Source organism: Macrobrachium nipponense, chromosome 47, assembly GCF_015104395.2.
Source record: "Macrobrachium nipponense isolate FS-2020 chromosome 47, ASM1510439v2, whole genome shotgun sequence".
NCBI lineage: Eukaryota > Metazoa > Arthropoda > Malacostraca > Decapoda > Palaemonidae > Macrobrachium > Macrobrachium nipponense.
Window position 1 is genome coordinate 30,445,195 of NC_087222.1, and position 17,146 is coordinate 30,462,340.

The 17,146-nt window shown below is 38.8% G+C and overlaps 1 protein-coding gene across 1 annotated transcript in view; it reads right to left on the reverse strand.

Moving 5' to 3' along the window:
- LOC135204614 (uncharacterized) overlaps positions 1-15,507 on the reverse strand; it is a 99,564-nt gene extending 84,057 nt beyond the window's left edge. Inside the window, 12 exon segments of the mRNA XM_064234760.1 lie at positions 656-845; positions 2,094-2,191; positions 2,665-2,857; positions 3,417-3,517; positions 4,194-4,410; positions 5,774-5,889; positions 6,949-7,072; positions 8,041-8,132; positions 8,135-8,141; positions 9,987-10,096; positions 10,206-10,402; positions 15,389-15,507. Coding sequence (XP_064090830.1) covers positions 656-845; positions 2,094-2,191; positions 2,665-2,857; positions 3,417-3,517; positions 4,194-4,410; positions 5,774-5,889; positions 6,949-7,072; positions 8,041-8,132; positions 8,135-8,141; positions 9,987-10,096; positions 10,206-10,402; positions 15,389-15,507 — 1,564 coding nt within the window.
- Between the last annotated feature and the right edge of the window lie 1,639 nt (positions 15,508-17,146).

Below are 17,146 nucleotides of genomic sequence, written 5' to 3' on the forward strand. Positions count from 1 at the left end.
ACCTTATCTCACAGGGCTCTGTTCCACGTGGCTTCTGAATTCCTACTCCAGTTCCTACCATTTGTGAAAACTGTGGGACTGCAGTGTGGGTTGGGCTGCGAGGCTTCGGAGATTCTACAGGATCGATTTATGCACTCCAATAAGGAACTCTGGCCCAGGAGTCCACAAGAAGCTGAAAGACCTGCATCATCTTTACTGAGAATGCACAACAGTGAAGCCTACTAATACCTGAGACCTTTCACCAAAAGCAAAGTCTAAAACTTTAACTGTTCCTTGTCGTAACCCAAAGTATGAAAGTATATAGTTTACTTTTCGTGGGTGAAATTGAGCATTTAGAGACCATGGTTCAGACACTAATTGGCTTTATTAAACTAATCTGCTGTAGCTTAGAGGTGTGATTCACTCCCTAAGCCAGTACAGCTGTGTTAATCTTATTTTTTTCAGTTTTACTTGATTTAACTCTATCAATCAGTATGGTAGACTACCTATTTATCCATTTTTTTTTATATTGGTATCACTATTTTCATTTGATACTACTACTTTGATCAAAATTTTAAAAATCCACGAAGCTGAAGGCTTTCCTGTAACGACAAAATTAATTTTATACAAAACTACTTCCAGCCAGATAAACAACAGAGTCGCTCCATCCACGTACCGAACATGTTGACTGATATGGAAGCCGACCCGTACGGTGTGATACACTCGTAAGTCCCCGAGTTGTCCTCGTTTGCTTTCGGGACTGACAGTTCGTGAACAGTGACATTGTACTCGGTTTGGTATTCCTTGACCTGAAAGAAGTTTGGGTCGAGTTCTTCCCCCTCGTACTGCCACCGGAAGTTGCCAGGCTGGAAAGGGGGAAAGATGGTCCATTACTAAGTAGCACCTTAACTTAACAGGCTGGAAGGTAAGGTCAAGTACCACCAGTAGCACAGCAGCATAACAGACGCTTTTGGGGGTGTCTAGCCTTTCTGATAATGAAGTTCGTTGAGTAACAGAGACCTTATATCATAGCCTGCACTTGAATGTTTTCCAGATATCCTACAATTAACAACAATTCCACATTGTTCTAAGCCTAAATTACCTGTACTTGACATCTAACTTCTAAGAGATTTATAGAAAAATGTATCACATCCAAAATGGTAGCATGGGAGCGAATAATCACAATACAATAGTTGATAAGTTCACTAAGCTGAGGGCTGTTAAGCTAACATCTTACATTCTTGTTGTCCTGATGGTGATAAGGATGATGGAGTTCTCCATATATTCATAAGTACATGTAATCTCTATTTGGATACGTAGTAATACAGTGTTCATACACACTTAGATGCTAAATGTGTTCAGAAACTTACTTGAAATGATCTCATCCTTGCCTCACACACCTAGAGACCCTGATTTCACTGTCATGGAGAGAGACACTACAATTTACCCTTCCCTAAAAAATCAGTTTGATCGTCGTTGACCTAAACAGTGAAGTTTTAACCTGGTTCTTAGATGATTTTGATTGGCAGCAGCCAAGGCAGAAAAGGCCATTAAGCCATGAACATCCTAAAACTGCGTGACAAAGTCAAAAGGTGAACAATAGTCCTTTGAGCCATGACCTCCAAAGGGTTAAAGTTGGATAGTTGGTTATATATATTTGTGAATTTGATTATGTGTGTGTGTGTGTGTGTGTGTGTGTGGTTATGCGTAATTCGTGGCCAAGCCAAAAGGAGATGGATGAAGCCATGGGGCCAGGAACATCTTCCGAAAAGTGTTTGCTGAGGTTAAAAGTTTAACAGTGGTCCTTGGAGCCATGACCTCCAAAGGGTTAAAGGTAAATAGATGGTTATATATGTTTGTGAAATTGATTATATGTGTGTGTTTATGCTTAATTCGTGGCCAAGCCAAAAGGAGCTGGATGAAGCCATGGGACAAGGAACATCTTCCTAAAAGTGTTGGCTGAGGTTAAAAGTTTAACAGTGATCCTTGCAGCCATGACCTCTGAAGGGTTAAAGATGGATATTAGGTTATAGATATATGTTGTGTCATGTGTGTTTGTTTGATTCCTGGCCAAGCCCAACGCAGCTGGACAGACATTCTAAACCTCCATTTACCTGAGAATGCCTCAGATACTGCATGCTGCAACGAAGTACCAGTGTTTCGTCCTCGAAGAAGTCTCCTCCTGTGACACCAAGGAGCCTCGGAGTGCGTCCTTGGGAATAAACTTGAATTAGCCTTTCAGTCTTAGATCATGGGATTCCTCTCTCTCTCTCTCTCTCTCTCTCTCTCTCTCTCTCTCTCTCTCTCTCTCTGACTATCAGTCTATCATTCACAAAAGAAATGGTATGACAGTTTGTAAAGTTGTAAAGATACATAAATGAACTAAGAATTAACCACACATTCCTAACAAACTGTAAATATACTAAATTTCAAAAGATGTTGGTTCTTTTTCAAATCTAGTACATTCAGGCAAACTGGAAATTGTGACTGAATATCTTTTATTATTCTGGACCAACTATGAAACATTTCTCAAAAAAAACTGACGATTTAAACTTCAATAGACGCTGTACATCAAAAACTTAACATACAAGAAAAAACATCTATCTTTTTAAAACGACAGCATCAATGGGTTCGTATCCTTTACATCGAGTCTTGGAGAGCCTTCATTCTGTCTCAGAAACCCACCCTCGATGTTGATGAGGATGTTCCTGGAAGCGCCTGGAATGTAGCAGACGTAGTGTCCGTTATCTCTGAAGGTCATCGACTCTATGTACACAGTCGATCCGAATCTGTTCGCGTCCTCGGCCGACGCGTAGATCTCCCTTCCAGGAGTGTGAGAGCCAAAGGCCAGCTTCGACCCATCTTTCAACCAGAGGATCTGGAAGGAAACAGATGAAGAAGGTGGTGATGGTGACGAAATTGGTCGCAGGGAATGGACGGCTTGGCAACTGAGCTGAGGCTGAAACTTGCCAGAACCTGATGCGCTCCATGCTGGAGCATCAGACTCGTGGGCATTTATCCTTAAACAGATGCCATAGTGAGGTTGGAGTGTGAGTCTTATATTCCACTTTTGGTGGGTGGGGGTATGGGGGGGTAAGGGGGTAAACTTGCCTCAAGAATGACTATTTTCAAGAGTCACGTTAGACTAAGCAAATTTGAATGAATTCATTGGTGTAAGTTAAATGAACAGGCTCTGTTGACTGGAAATGATTCCCAAAACATATTTCAACATTTGAAAACCTGAAATCGTAATTTAACTTTTTAAAATAACAGCTAAAACATCACCCATTTCCGCCTAGAAATTATGTACAGTAAACCCAACATATCCTCTTCTACTTTACACGAATCTACGTCGATCATCCTCCCTCAGCCTCCCCTCGTGACAACGCCAGGCTAATCAAGCGAACAAACCAACCAATAAAACGTGGAAAACCCACCTCCGAATCGGTGCCTGAGACGACGCAAGTGATGGCCAAGGGTTGTCCGTATTCCACAATGTCCTTGTCCGGATCTGTTGTCAAGGTTTCGACTCGGGGCACTGATAGAAGAAGAAGAAGAATCATGTTTGTTTACCTTTTTAAGTCTACAGGAGTCTTTACTATTATTATTATACGATTCAAAAATACTCGTATGCGAAATGAGAAGAACCAAGTGAAGAAACAGTAAAGAAAACTCAATAAATAGAAACGAATTAACAAACATTTACGAAATAAAATACAAGTATAAACTGGATATCACATTAGCAGGTGTACGAATTAGGAACATGGTTGTTTCCGAAGACTAGTGCGTCTTCAGGACATAATTGGGGAGACTATTCTCTTTATTAAAAAGATGCTGATATTTACCATAATGAATTTCAAGTCCCCTATAAGATACCCAAAGAAGGAATATGGAATTTGAATAATACTGTAACAAAATGGACATCATCAATTCAAGATTTTAATTATTGTTTTCACTTGATACAAAACTTTTTTTTATAAACGCTTTCATTTAAAAACAAAGCCACATCAGGGTTTCATTCAAAATGATTGTGTCCATCTTACAATCTCTGTATCCTCAGCCTGAAGGGTTTGAACTAAATCCAAATGTTATTTTCACATAAATCTTATGCTCTGAATCATGCACACGTCATAATACAACCAAATCTGTAGATTTAACAGATTAAAAAACGCTTTGGTAACCCTTCCAGAAGCAGATAAATTTTCCAAACTAACCCAGGACTTTCACGGGCATGTCCTTCTGGTCAGGAGGTTCACTGTCAATTCGACAGGAGAAGACGGAGTCTCTCCTGATAGAAGTCACTGTCAGAGTAGCGACGAGCTTCTCCTCCTGGATTTGTCTGTCCCCGACAGCATCCGATGTCCTCTCGACATTCTGCGTGTAGAACCGATCTGATGTGTCGATCTCCTCGCCATTCTTGTACCACGTTACCTGTTGAAGTGAATCAGAAGTGAGGAAAAACCAAGTCTTCAAGTGCTCTTGACTACAAAGACAACATAAATGATGTTTTGAAGGGCTCTTGACTCTAAAGACAATATAACTGATGTCTTGAAGAGCCCTGGAGTCTAAAGACAATGTAAATGATGTCTTATAGTGCTCTTGACTACAAAGACAACATAAATGATGTTTTGAAGGCCCTGGACTCTAAAGACAATACAAACGATGTCTTGAAGAGCCCTCTACTCTAAGGATCGTCTAAATGAAGTCTTCAAGTGCTTTCGACTATGAAGACAACACAAATGATGTTTTGAAAGGCCCTCTACTCTGAAGATCACCTGAGTGAGTTCATGAAGTGCCCTAGACTCTCATGACAACATAAATGATGTCTAGAAGTAGTTTGGGTTCCAAAGGCTGCATAAATGAAGTCTTGAAATAACTTGGGTCATAGAGATCAACTAAGAGAAGCCTTGAAGTGGCCTGGGGTAAAAGAAATGACATGAATGAATTCTCGAATTGTTTTCAACTCTACAAATCAACTACATGAAGTCTTGAAGAACTCTCGACGCCAAAGCCAACATAAATGATGTGTTGAAGGGCCCTCTACTCTGAGGATCACTTGAGTGAAATCCAGAAGTGGTGTAAGCTATAAAGGTCACCTGAATGAAGTCTTAAGTGTCCTGGGCTCTTAGGATCAGATAAATTCAATCTTAAAGTGTCCCAGCTTCCAAAAATCACCAAGGATGCTTATTATAGTTCTTAACACTGCGACTTGATCAAATCATCAGGTTGGTCATGTAGACAGTATGGAAAGTATTTCAAGTTAGAGGGTTTTCACTAAATGCTACATAGTGATTTACATAGCTCGTGGAGTGAGTCGACCATAGTGGGTTGTTGTTGGTGGTGAAAAGGGCAAGGAATTGATGACTTTACCCTAAACTACCATCTGAGAATCACCGTACTGTCACAGAGAGTAAACAATTACCATTTTTAGAATCCATTTTTACAACGCTTATTTTAAATCCAAGCTAATTCGTTTATTTTGAGTTACTTCTAGCCCAGGCAATGACTTCTCCTTATTTTTTTATCATGATCAAACTGACATTTCGTTTTCCCTAACATTCACAGAAAGCATAACTCTAAGCCAGTTTTCAAGAATGAATTTTGCATGATCTTAATTCAAGTACACGAGGACAGCTGCGAACCAGTTACAACCTGTTGTCTCAGTGATAAGCTATGACCATTTCTCTTAATCCGTGCGTCAGCCGAATGGACAATCTACTGGCCTATCTAGTCCATTTGTAACTATAGATGTAAGCCGTTGGGATGTTTTACCCAAACCTCACTAAGAACTTACCTTGACAGGCCAAGGAGGAGTAATGATGCAGAAGAAAGTGGCAGAGTTGCCAAACTTCACCTCAGACGGTCCTTCTGAATACCTGATGACCTGCTTCTCGGGTGCCGTTCCTGGTTCTGTGGGCATAAATTGGGGCACGTGACACTAAGTACTACAGAGAATTCACTCGTGCAAGCTGATGGTGACGAGTTGTGAGTACAGGCACCACCATAGTTACGAACATTCAGAGATGCTGCAAACATGTAGGATGGCAAAATCTAAACTGTGTATTGACTTTATATCATACTATACTTATACCATACTTTAATTAGAATACAGTAACCAAATCACAAACAGCTGTCCGGAACATCTAATTTGCAACCAGGTTGGTGTCTGCATAGATATGTAGGTACTGATAAGGGCATAAATGCAAGAGTATAGATCATAACTATAGTATTGCAATATAAAACTAGGTATTGGTAACAATATAGATGTAAAATGACATACCAACAAGGGTGTAAGTGTGCGAGGAAATACTGAATGAGTAGTGAATACAACAGAAATTATTGACAAAGAGGTATAAGAGGAGCACAGATCTACAAGTGTGGCGGAGGATATGTAAGCATGACAGTGATATAAAAGGTGCTAGGTAGGAATATTATTTTGACACTGAAAAGGGGCCTGAGTGGTCTCTTCTGGATCTGGTTCCTTAGTATGGGGAGCACTGTCTGTGAAAGTATATACACTAATAGCTCTGCATTCTAAATATTTTAGGTATCTGACAATGGAACTGGCCTTCACATCATGTTCTCAATATGAATTGCAACGTAAAACTTTGTTTTGATGACTCTGAGTGTGTTATGTATCCTTTTGAACTTTGAAAATACACCCATCCCAATCTCAGAGGGGTCAGTTGACTGAGCTTTGGGGACCACTGCCTTTTCTTGTGTATGTACCAATACTTCCTTTCCTATTTTCAACAATGGTATTGCCAAATTGCCGGTGCATTGTTATGCATGACAGCTACATAGAAGAGTCATTACAACCAATGGATAATTATTTTCAATCGTTCCCATTCCTTTCGGAACACCATCAAAAGGTCACAGAGAGAAGACTATTACAGTAGAGCGATGAGGTTGCATGTTAAGACGACAGAATCAAAAGATCGAAAAAGGGCCTCGTATATTTCGACTCACCTAAGACCGTGATCAAGACCTGAGGGTCTGGCTTCTGCCCTTGCCTCCAGCACATGAAGAGACCGGATTCATAAGGGCGGACGTCCGAAAACGTGAGTTCCAGGGCCACAGTGTCTCCCTCCGGCTGCAAAAAAATGAGCTCAGCTGAGGAACCTGTCTTCAGTCTATTCTCAAAGGTAGGGGTATGATTGAGGGCTAAAACTAATACTTAATATTTGGAAGAGGTTAACTGCAATGCTTAAAAGTGGTTAATGATGGATTAATTGATATCTTAATTTCCTGGAAGTGGTTTCTACTGAAAGGTTAATCAAATTCCAGGGCATACCAAAAAAACGATCAGGTCTGTAAAACAAATTTCATAAGTGCAGATCTTTGGCGTGAGGACCGGTTCCTTGAAGACAGTTTATGAGTGGGGTTTTTTCGGAGAAAAGGGATACTGACCAGTTATTTTGGGATAGTTCTTTCGAGCAAAAGGACAGTGAATTGTTATTTAGGTGTATTTCTTTAGGGGAAAGGGACAAGAACTAAACCTGTCCTAGGGCAAGCTACTTAGGAGTAGGTTCATTGGACTAGGGAGCAAGGACTAATTCCTCAGAGTTAGTCATACAGGGATAGTTCTTTGGAATAGAGGAACAATGACTATACTCTGTTTTTTTCCATCTGTCCATCCGCCTGTGGTGGTCGTGCATGATAACACTGCGAACCGGGCTTTAAATAGTTACGCTATGTGTAAGTTTTAGGTAAATAAAAGGATATCTGGGTGTACAATTGCAACTGAAAAGGGTTTTAATAATTTACTGTATGCGAATTACACCGTTAATATTCGAAATAGGATATTATTTAAAGCCCGGGACGCAGTGTTACCATGCGCAAACACCACAGGCGGATGGACAGATGGAAAAAAACAGAGTATAGTTCCTCACATCCAGTCATTTAGGGATATATATATATATATATATATATATATATATATATATATATATATATATATATACATATAGCTATTGATATTTATCACGATGAGAATCATGTTACTATGGGTTTTTTTAAATTAATACTTAGATTACTTAAACAAAATATTTAAACATTTACCTTGGATTCCAGTGATATTCTTGGCTCCCCGACGACTAATCGACGTCCTGAGCTGAGTACCTGCGGACGCTGTGTTCCAGCTCGAATATACACCACCGATACTGAATAATAATGATAATACTGAAAACCATACGTCTAGATAAGTGAATAATCATAGGTTGCAAGAGATATAACACATTTAACCCCTGTCAAGTATCTCACCTTACCAGCCTCATCTCCTTCAACGCCTACAGTCCAAAGGACTTTGGAAGATTACTAGCACTACCATAAACCCAGGACAGTGGGAGCAGGGGTTGGTGGGGGGGGTGGGGGGACATTTCTAAACTGTGCTTCCAACCTGAGTGGCAGAACCTATGGAGGATTCATTGGCTAAATTCACTAAAGGATAACCAGTTCCTTGTGGCTGCAGTTCCTACCTGACTAAAACGAGTCTCTTGCTGTTGCTTATTGGTTTTTAACCAGGGTCATCCATAGGCCTCTACAATAGAAGCAAGAGAGAGAGAGAGAGAGAGAGAGAGAGAGAGAGAGAGAGAGAGAGAGAGAGAGAGCTCAATGCCCAAATCCAATCTGTCATCCCTCTTCCAGTGGCCTTCAGGGGTCCTCCTGAGGAAGTTCATCATTTTCGACCGTGGCTCTAGCCTTTAGTTGAAGAAGTGTCAGCCTACAAGGTACCTGGTGCTTGCACCCTAAGCTCTGGGCTACCAGGTGCTACCAGCTAGGTATGCTGGTAGCACCTGGGCTGGACTTAATTACTCACACCATGGTACAGGTCACAATTCTAGACTGTGGATCTAGCCTTTACCTTAAGAAGTGTCAGCCTACAAGGTACCTAGTGCTTGTATCCTGAGGTTTGCTCTATATTACAGGTACTACCAGCTATAGGCCACCGTTTAGCACTAGGGCTGGACTTAATTACTCACCATGGGGCAAGAAAGCCACTACAGTTGAATAAGTAAAAAGAATCATTAATAGATAGCAATAATTACTTTATCAAACTGTAAGTAGTAGTTCAGAGATTACAATAAAGATAAGTCGCAGATTGAAAACCAAAAGAATTATTAGTTTGGTTAACTTCTTTTTTCATCCTTTATTAAGTTAAGAAAGTTCATCTCTGCCTAACCAGGCTCACTACTCGAAAGTAGAGATTATTATTCGTATGTTAGACGTGACATACACTTTATATTAGTTTGCCTTAAAACAGTTTTCTTTAAGTGTAGTAGTTTGATAATGTACGTACAATTACCGTAGATAATTTTAACATCACCTGTAACTTTTGTTCTTTTTACCTTGAACAAACCTTAAATCGAATATCAACAATAACTACATCGAAAATGTTAAATGCAATGATAGAGAATGACGAGGAATAGCGAATGTTGATAGGAAATGAGGAAAAACGAAAGAACTAGAAGACCGAAATGGAGCAGACCAACTTGTCAGTTCTCACGACCTAACAACGTCAACACACGACTTGACGGAATGTTGTCAAGCCTACGTGTGATAGAACAAAACCAGATACCTGATAGAACGAAGTCTGGAAAGGGAAAGAGGAAAATGAAATAGAATGCAGTGAAAGGTAAGGAACAGAACTCCTTGCTATTTTATCAAGTTAAAAATCAGATCTAGAAGACAGGCACAAGAAAACAAGGCGCGAGGTGTGAAAACGTAGAGTTAAGTGACTAAAGTTGCGTCTTCCATCAAGAATGGCTTCCTCGAAGTGAGGTTTTAGCACCGGGGAAACAAAGGCGATTTATCAAATAAATGGAACCAGAGACCAGCAGGGATTAGGGGCTGGTCTCTTTACCACTCTTCAATGAAAGATTTCACGAGTTTAACATGAATAATGGAGGGACGTATCCATAACCATTATATCTCCAAGAATATGTATATATTTGCGAACGTACAATTGCATTTATGCATGCGTATAACTGCACGATGGAATAACTTACCGCCTTCAACTTTGATGATTGTGCATAACACGTCAGCGTGAAGCTGCCGCCTTCCACCACCTCCTGTCTTCTGATATCATCGCTATTTCTGTTGCAGTCGCAAACTGAAAATAAACAGAGAGAAAAGATTAATCAGCCATCAATGATCATCCTTGAAAACTACTCATTAAAGTAGTACTATAGCTTGTATATCTGAAACGAAAGCCTGCGGGTGTTTACGTTCTAGGTGAAGACACAGGCCACGCCCACTGCTTGTCTCAGTTGCCAGCTGTTTCCAGTCAAGACGATAAGGACAGTCTACTTGTAAATGAGCTACATGTGGACTTTCCAATTTAGGATTTGACTGATTCTTTAAAAGTAAGAGACTGATTGCATCACCTTGCCAGTGTAACAAATATCTATTTACAACTGGACAACTGAAATACAGAGAAACATTTTTCAGTTAAAGTCCATACCATTGTTTTCCTTTATAGAACTGTCTTCAAAAGAGAAAACAGACTAAGTAATGGTAAAAATAAAGGTATGTTAAAGATGCCCAACTTTATTAAAAGTAACAGAAAGAAATATTCCTTCAGTCAAACATTCATTAAAAAAGAACACATAAATATCTCATTTTCTTGATATTTGTACTTGTAAGAGGTATCAATAAGGTTATAGGTCAGAATGTCTATTTTTGCATCTAGAAGAAAATTCCCACAGACGAAATGACTGAAAGCGAAACCTTATCGAGGAATTGCAAATGAAGAAAATTATTACTGCCATTTTCAGTGACATCCAAAAAATCTATATCCAAAAATATTTAGAAACTAAATCATCCGAACACAGACCAATTATCTCTATTTCTTAGTCCTTTTTAAGGTAAATCTTTTTGCAGATGAGATTGTAAATAAACAAACTTCCCTCTAAAGTTAGAGATTTTGTTGAACATAAATACAAACTGAGGTTTAAGTCTTTGCCCTCATCAGATGATTCTGGCAGAACTCAGTGGGGCAGGTCACTGACCTCAGATTTGGGGTATTATGAAAGCACACACATTCGTTCCTCCTCTCTCTCTCTCTCTCACACACACACACACACACCACACACACACACACACACAAACACACACGCAAAAACGCAGAGACCAGAGTTCAGTCCCAAGAGACGAAATACTTTGATCTGTTTGATAATAATTCATTGTGCTTCTGTTGACCTTGATAGTAAATCATGTATGTTGTGAATAGTCGACTGCAGTGGTTTGCAAATGACAAGAGATTAGCAACCTCAACTCAAACACATGGCTGGAAAACTGGAAGGTTACCACCCACTTTAAACATACATACTATATATATATATATATATATATATATATATATATATATATATATATACTATATATATATATATATATATATATTATATATATATATATATATATATATATATATAGTATATATATATATATATATTATAAAGGTATTAGCATGCCTAAATTATACGTAACACATGAATATAGCACAAAAATTCATATTCACAAGTAACGACTGATTAACATAACATTTTAATATATGTGTGGGTTATCAGTTCATTGGTCCCTTCCTTTGAGAGAATATCTGAGCATAATTCTCGAAACTGGTCATATGAAAATCTCATCAGCTAAATCTGTCACCCCTGGGCTGTATTTTAAGCTCATGTTAACCTCCTTAAGATGCAAGACTGCTTGCTGCAAGCATCTGACATGCGAGTCTGCAAGTGGCTCTAAAAATAACAGTCTGTGGGGAATCTTGATTATAAACGGTTGGTGATTTAGTTTACCAAAAAGTGTGTATGGTAAGATCTTTGCTGACATGGAAACCAGAATGAAGGAAGGTTTATTAATATTATCATTATTATTATTATTATTATTATTATTATTATTATTATTATTATTATTATTATTATTATTATTATTATTATTATTATATTATTATTATTATTATTCAGCAGATGAACCCTATTCATATGGAGCAAGCCCACCAACAAAGGGCCCACTGATTTGAAATTCAAGCTCCCAAAGATGATTAAATTGTTCGTCAGGAAGAATGAAGAGGAAGTAAAGGGGAACACAGAAAGGAGAGATCATATTTCTTCCCAAAAGTACCAGACTATGAATACCATATTTCCTCTATCCTCCCAGATTCCAGTTGCTATCATAGCTAGTCTTAGCTTCAGACCCACATATCCAGTATCCGAAGATAAGACCTCTAACACTTCAACCACGATAGGAGCTGACTAGAGAAGGCGTTGACATCCTATTATAAGCCCGCACATCATCAGAGTGTTTTTAATTAAAAATTATTGGTGATCGTGATCTCATCTAATATATACAAGGCGTGATCCGACCTCCAGTTTCTCTCTCGAGGCGCGCGGTAAAATCTACGGTCAAATGGCGCGTCGTCCCACCAACGAAAATTAAAATAAATACGATACATTTTATCAGAAATAATTTTTTCTGTAATGTTTAACATGAACATTATTAATTTATTATATTTTCATTCTAATAAATACATCATAAACATCCTATCCTAAAATTCCTGCACCTTTAACTCAACATGAATCACCTTTTTCAGACCTTTTTAGGCTCTTCCATCGACATTTCCTACCCCCCCAGCAACAACAACATTACCAAAGTAGTTTGTAGGCTTACTCCCCGCGTAAGCGATAATAACAGTTAATGATGGAGAATCGTAAGACAAGTTGATTCTTCTACCATCTAAGTTACAAGTGCATAACCTTCCCATTTCCAGGGGGCGAATCCAACCCTTTTTATGGTCACATTCTCCAAACAAATTAATAAAGCTTATTGCCTCAATGTGTAAACAAACCAATTACGCACTTCTCGCGTTACCAAAACAGCTTCTATGAATGAAAATTTCTCATATACAGATTAATGAGTTCTTCGTGGTTAAACTCACCCTCTGTGCGTCTGCAATGAAAACGCGCTTGTACAAATAGAAGGCGCCCCATGAGAGAACCACACATGGCGTATAGAAGACGCCCTGTTCATCCTTCCCACACTCCTCCTCTCTCTTTCTCTCTCCCTCTCTCTCTCTCTCCCCACCCCCCCTAACACCCCACATAATGAGTTTATATCTTGCCCCATAAAGCTGCCGTGTGAGATGAGACACTCTCTCTCTCTCTCTCTCTCTCTCTCTCTCTCTCACTCTCTCTCTCTTTCTCTCTCTCTCTTTTCACTGGACAGTTTTCGTAATGAAATTACAGCAAAATGCGTCGGTTCCTTTGTCTGTTACTTAGTAGGGTTAAGCAAATAGTTACGTGTGGGTTTTTGGGTGGGCCAATATATTGACCAAAACTGGACCTCTTATTCACAAAATTTGACCAAAAGCTGGACCTCTTAGTCAAAACATTTACCAAAAACTGAGCCTCTTATTCACAAAATTTGACCAAAAACTGGACCTCTTAGTCAAAACATTTACCAAAAACTGAGCCTCTTATTCACAAAATTTGACCAAAAACTGGACCTCTTAGTAAAAAAAAAAAAATTGACCAAAAACTGGAGCTCTTAGTCAAAAAATCGACATAAAACTGGACCTCCTGACTAAGAGATAAGTAACATGAAGGTTACGAGAATGCGGGAATACAGAAGTAGGAATATTCCCAAATTCCAACGTCTGAATAGCGAGAGGCGAGGAGAATCTGTCACCGAGTCATAGCATATTTTTACAGATATGAAATGGGGAGAAAGACGTCTTCTGAGATGAGGGTATTTCAAGGTTAAGGAACGTTCCTTTACGTTCCTTAACCTGCTTCCAGGATGAACGTGACGAACGGATTACGGTGGGAGTGTCTGAGAGCATCAGGCAATATAAAAAAAAAAAAAAAGAAATACGAACCAATCTCATACAAGACACAATAAAAAGCCTTGGAACCACAATCGAGGTTATGTCAAACGATTTGCAATTTGAACGTTCCAGAAACGTTAAGGGGGTAGGGGGGGGTTGTTTGGGGCTAGGGGGAGAAGAAGGCTATATACCTGACTCGTTTATCCTGCGAGTTTTATTTTGCGAGAAACGAATTGATTAAGTTTTTTTTCATAAATTATGATATTAGTGACTCAAGGTTACTTTACTAAAGTGATTAGATGTTGAGTACTCTCTCTCTCTCTCTCTCTCTCTCTCTCTCTCTCTCTCTCTCTGGCGTTATTCAGTGGCACTTAACATGAGCAAGTAACTCTGAAATCTAATGGAATCCTCTCTCTCCAATAATGAATAAAAATAAAAATGAACATTATCAAATAATAAGGACCCTAACAAACACGAGTAACAGGAGACAAAACCCTAAAAGCATTTTATTCTATGTCTACAAATTTCTTCTCCTGACGAAAAAAAATAGAAAGAAAAAAAAAAAAAAACTTCCCTTTTGGCACCCCGGAATAGAATGAAATCAAGTCTTCCCAAAAGAGGCTCCTACGAAGGACGCTTTCTAAAGGAGAGCGCGCGTGCCGCCCTTCAAAAGGAGCTGCTTTCAAAAGGGTGTGAAGTTAAGGACGGCAGGACGGGGGGAGCCTTTGTAGAGGCTTGGACGTCCAATTACTACTACTACTACTACTACTGCCATGTCCCTCATTCGTGATCCTTGATTTCGGCTTGGGCCATTTTACTTTGCGGTTATATTTTCGTGGTGATAGATTGCTTTTAACGCTGAATAATGTTTCTAGAGAGTAAGAATATTTAAACAGAGAGTGGAAAAAACAGATGACGGACGTAAATCACAAAAGAAGCGAAAATTATGATACGAAGAACAATGAAATCTTATGAGGAATGGAAATATCTAGGAACTAAATGATAAACTGGGCTAATGTCTTTTTTTAACCGGTATTGATTCATGCCGCTGTGACGCCCGTACGACCTTAAATCGGACCTTAGGGAAGTCTCACCAGTGCGCGTTAATTATATGAACTATCAAGTTACCTGCATAGGTAATGATTCTTTTACTTAGCGGGATAAATAACAGATTTATCTACTTAGCAGTTTTTTTTTTCAGTTTTTGTGTGTAACGCAATTAGGCTATGTGCAAAGTAACACATACACTTAATACTTTTTATATACATATATATGCATTTGTGTTTGTGTGTGTGTTCGTGTGCATTTATATCTGGATTAAATCTGGTCATTTAACCTGGCGTGAGACTCACAGGATTTGCGTCTGTCTTAAACATACCGAATAAATGCCTGGTGTTGGACGTAGGATTTAAACTCGCCTCACATGTCTGACAGATCCTTTCCAGGTGTAGGATCACCGGATTTAGGCCATTGTTGAATGAATTCAATAAATCCTGCCTACGGACTTTCGGAATTTGAATCCGTGTTGCGTTTGGTGTCTAGGTTTAAATCCTTCGTCCATTCAATCCTACACTGTCTAACCTCAACTGTGGAACAGCCTCCCTGCAGAGGATGCCTTGAATTGCAACTTCTTTAGAAGCTCTAGCAAAAACGCAATGCATTAGTACCATAATACTATTTCTCCTTCCATTCTGATACATCTTTATCTATTTATCTATATATTAATTCATTTTTCCTTTTTGATAAGTGGGGTCTCTTTTTTTTCTGTATTTTCCTTTACTTCCTCTTATTTCTTCCTGATGGACGCCTTAATATTCTTTGGAAGCTTCAATTTCAAGTCAGTGGCCCCTTTGGTGGTGGGCTTGTTCCATATGGATAGGGTTCATCTACTGAATAATAATAATAATAATAATAATAATAATAATAATAATAATAATAATAATAATAATAATAATAATATGTAGGAAGTGCGATACAAAAAATGAAACCATAAACCACATAGCAAGCGAATGTCCGGTACTTGCACAGAACCAGTACAAAAAGAGGCATGATTCAGTGGCAAAAGCCCTCCACTGGAGCCTGAGCAAGAAACATCAGCTACCTTGCAGTAATAAGTGGTACGAGCACCAACCTGAGGGAGTGATAGAAAACGATCAGGCAAAGATCCTCTGGGACTATGGTATCAGAACAGATAGGGTGATACGTGCAAATAGACCAGATGTGACGTTGATTGACAAAATCAAGAAGAAAGTATCACTCATTGATGTCGCAATACCATGGGACACCAGAGTTGAAGAGATAGAGAGGGAAAAAATGGACAAGTATCAAGATCTGAACTAGAAATAAGAAGGATATGGATATGCCAGTGGAAATCGTACCATAATCATAGGAGCACTAGGCACGATCCAAGATCCCTGAAAAGGAATCTAGAAAAAACTAGAGGCTGAGGTAGCTCCAGGACTCATGCAGAAGAGTGTGATCCTAGAAACGGCGCACATAGTAAGAAAAGTGGATGGACTCCTAAGGAGGCCGGAGGTTGCAACCCCCGGAACCCCTCCACACATAAATACCACCCAGTCGAATCGGAGGACTGTGATAGAGCAAAAAAAATATATATATATATATAATATATATATATATATATATATATATAATAATAATAATAATAAATCCATAATAATAGCAGTGCAGTATCATTTATTCTATAATCATGTATGAACTGACGCTGAAATCTTTTATTATTATTATTATTAGATTATTATTATTATTATTATTATTATTATATTATTATTATTATTATTATTATTATTATTATTATCAACAAGACGAACGCCGTATTTATGACTGAACATTCAATTAAAAAACATAAAAATGAAGCCACTTAAAACACGTATCATAAACCAAAATTTTTTTTTAAAAAGTAGCAATTTAAAATACCAGTTCCATTCTTGACCAACTAATTCATTTCACACATTTGTCACGTAGTACCAGTTCACTAAATGGGAAATCTAACAGAGAACGTAGCATATCAGTGCAAGTCATTTAAAAAACAGCCACATGAGATAAGCTATAGATAGAAGATTCACATCAACCGTGCATCTGATATCTAGGCCACCAGTCCCTTACGACGCTCCTGATTGGCTGTTGATAAGCCAATCACAGGGCTGGAAACTCTCTCAGTCTCTCTCTCTCTCGAGAGAGAGAGAGAGGTCACATAGGCAGGATTTAGTAGTATGCTCCACCTCTCCTGAGGGATGTACTTTTGAAAGACGTATCCCTCAGGAGAGGTGGATAATACTACTGCATCATGCCTATGTGAACTCTCTCTCGAGAGAGGCT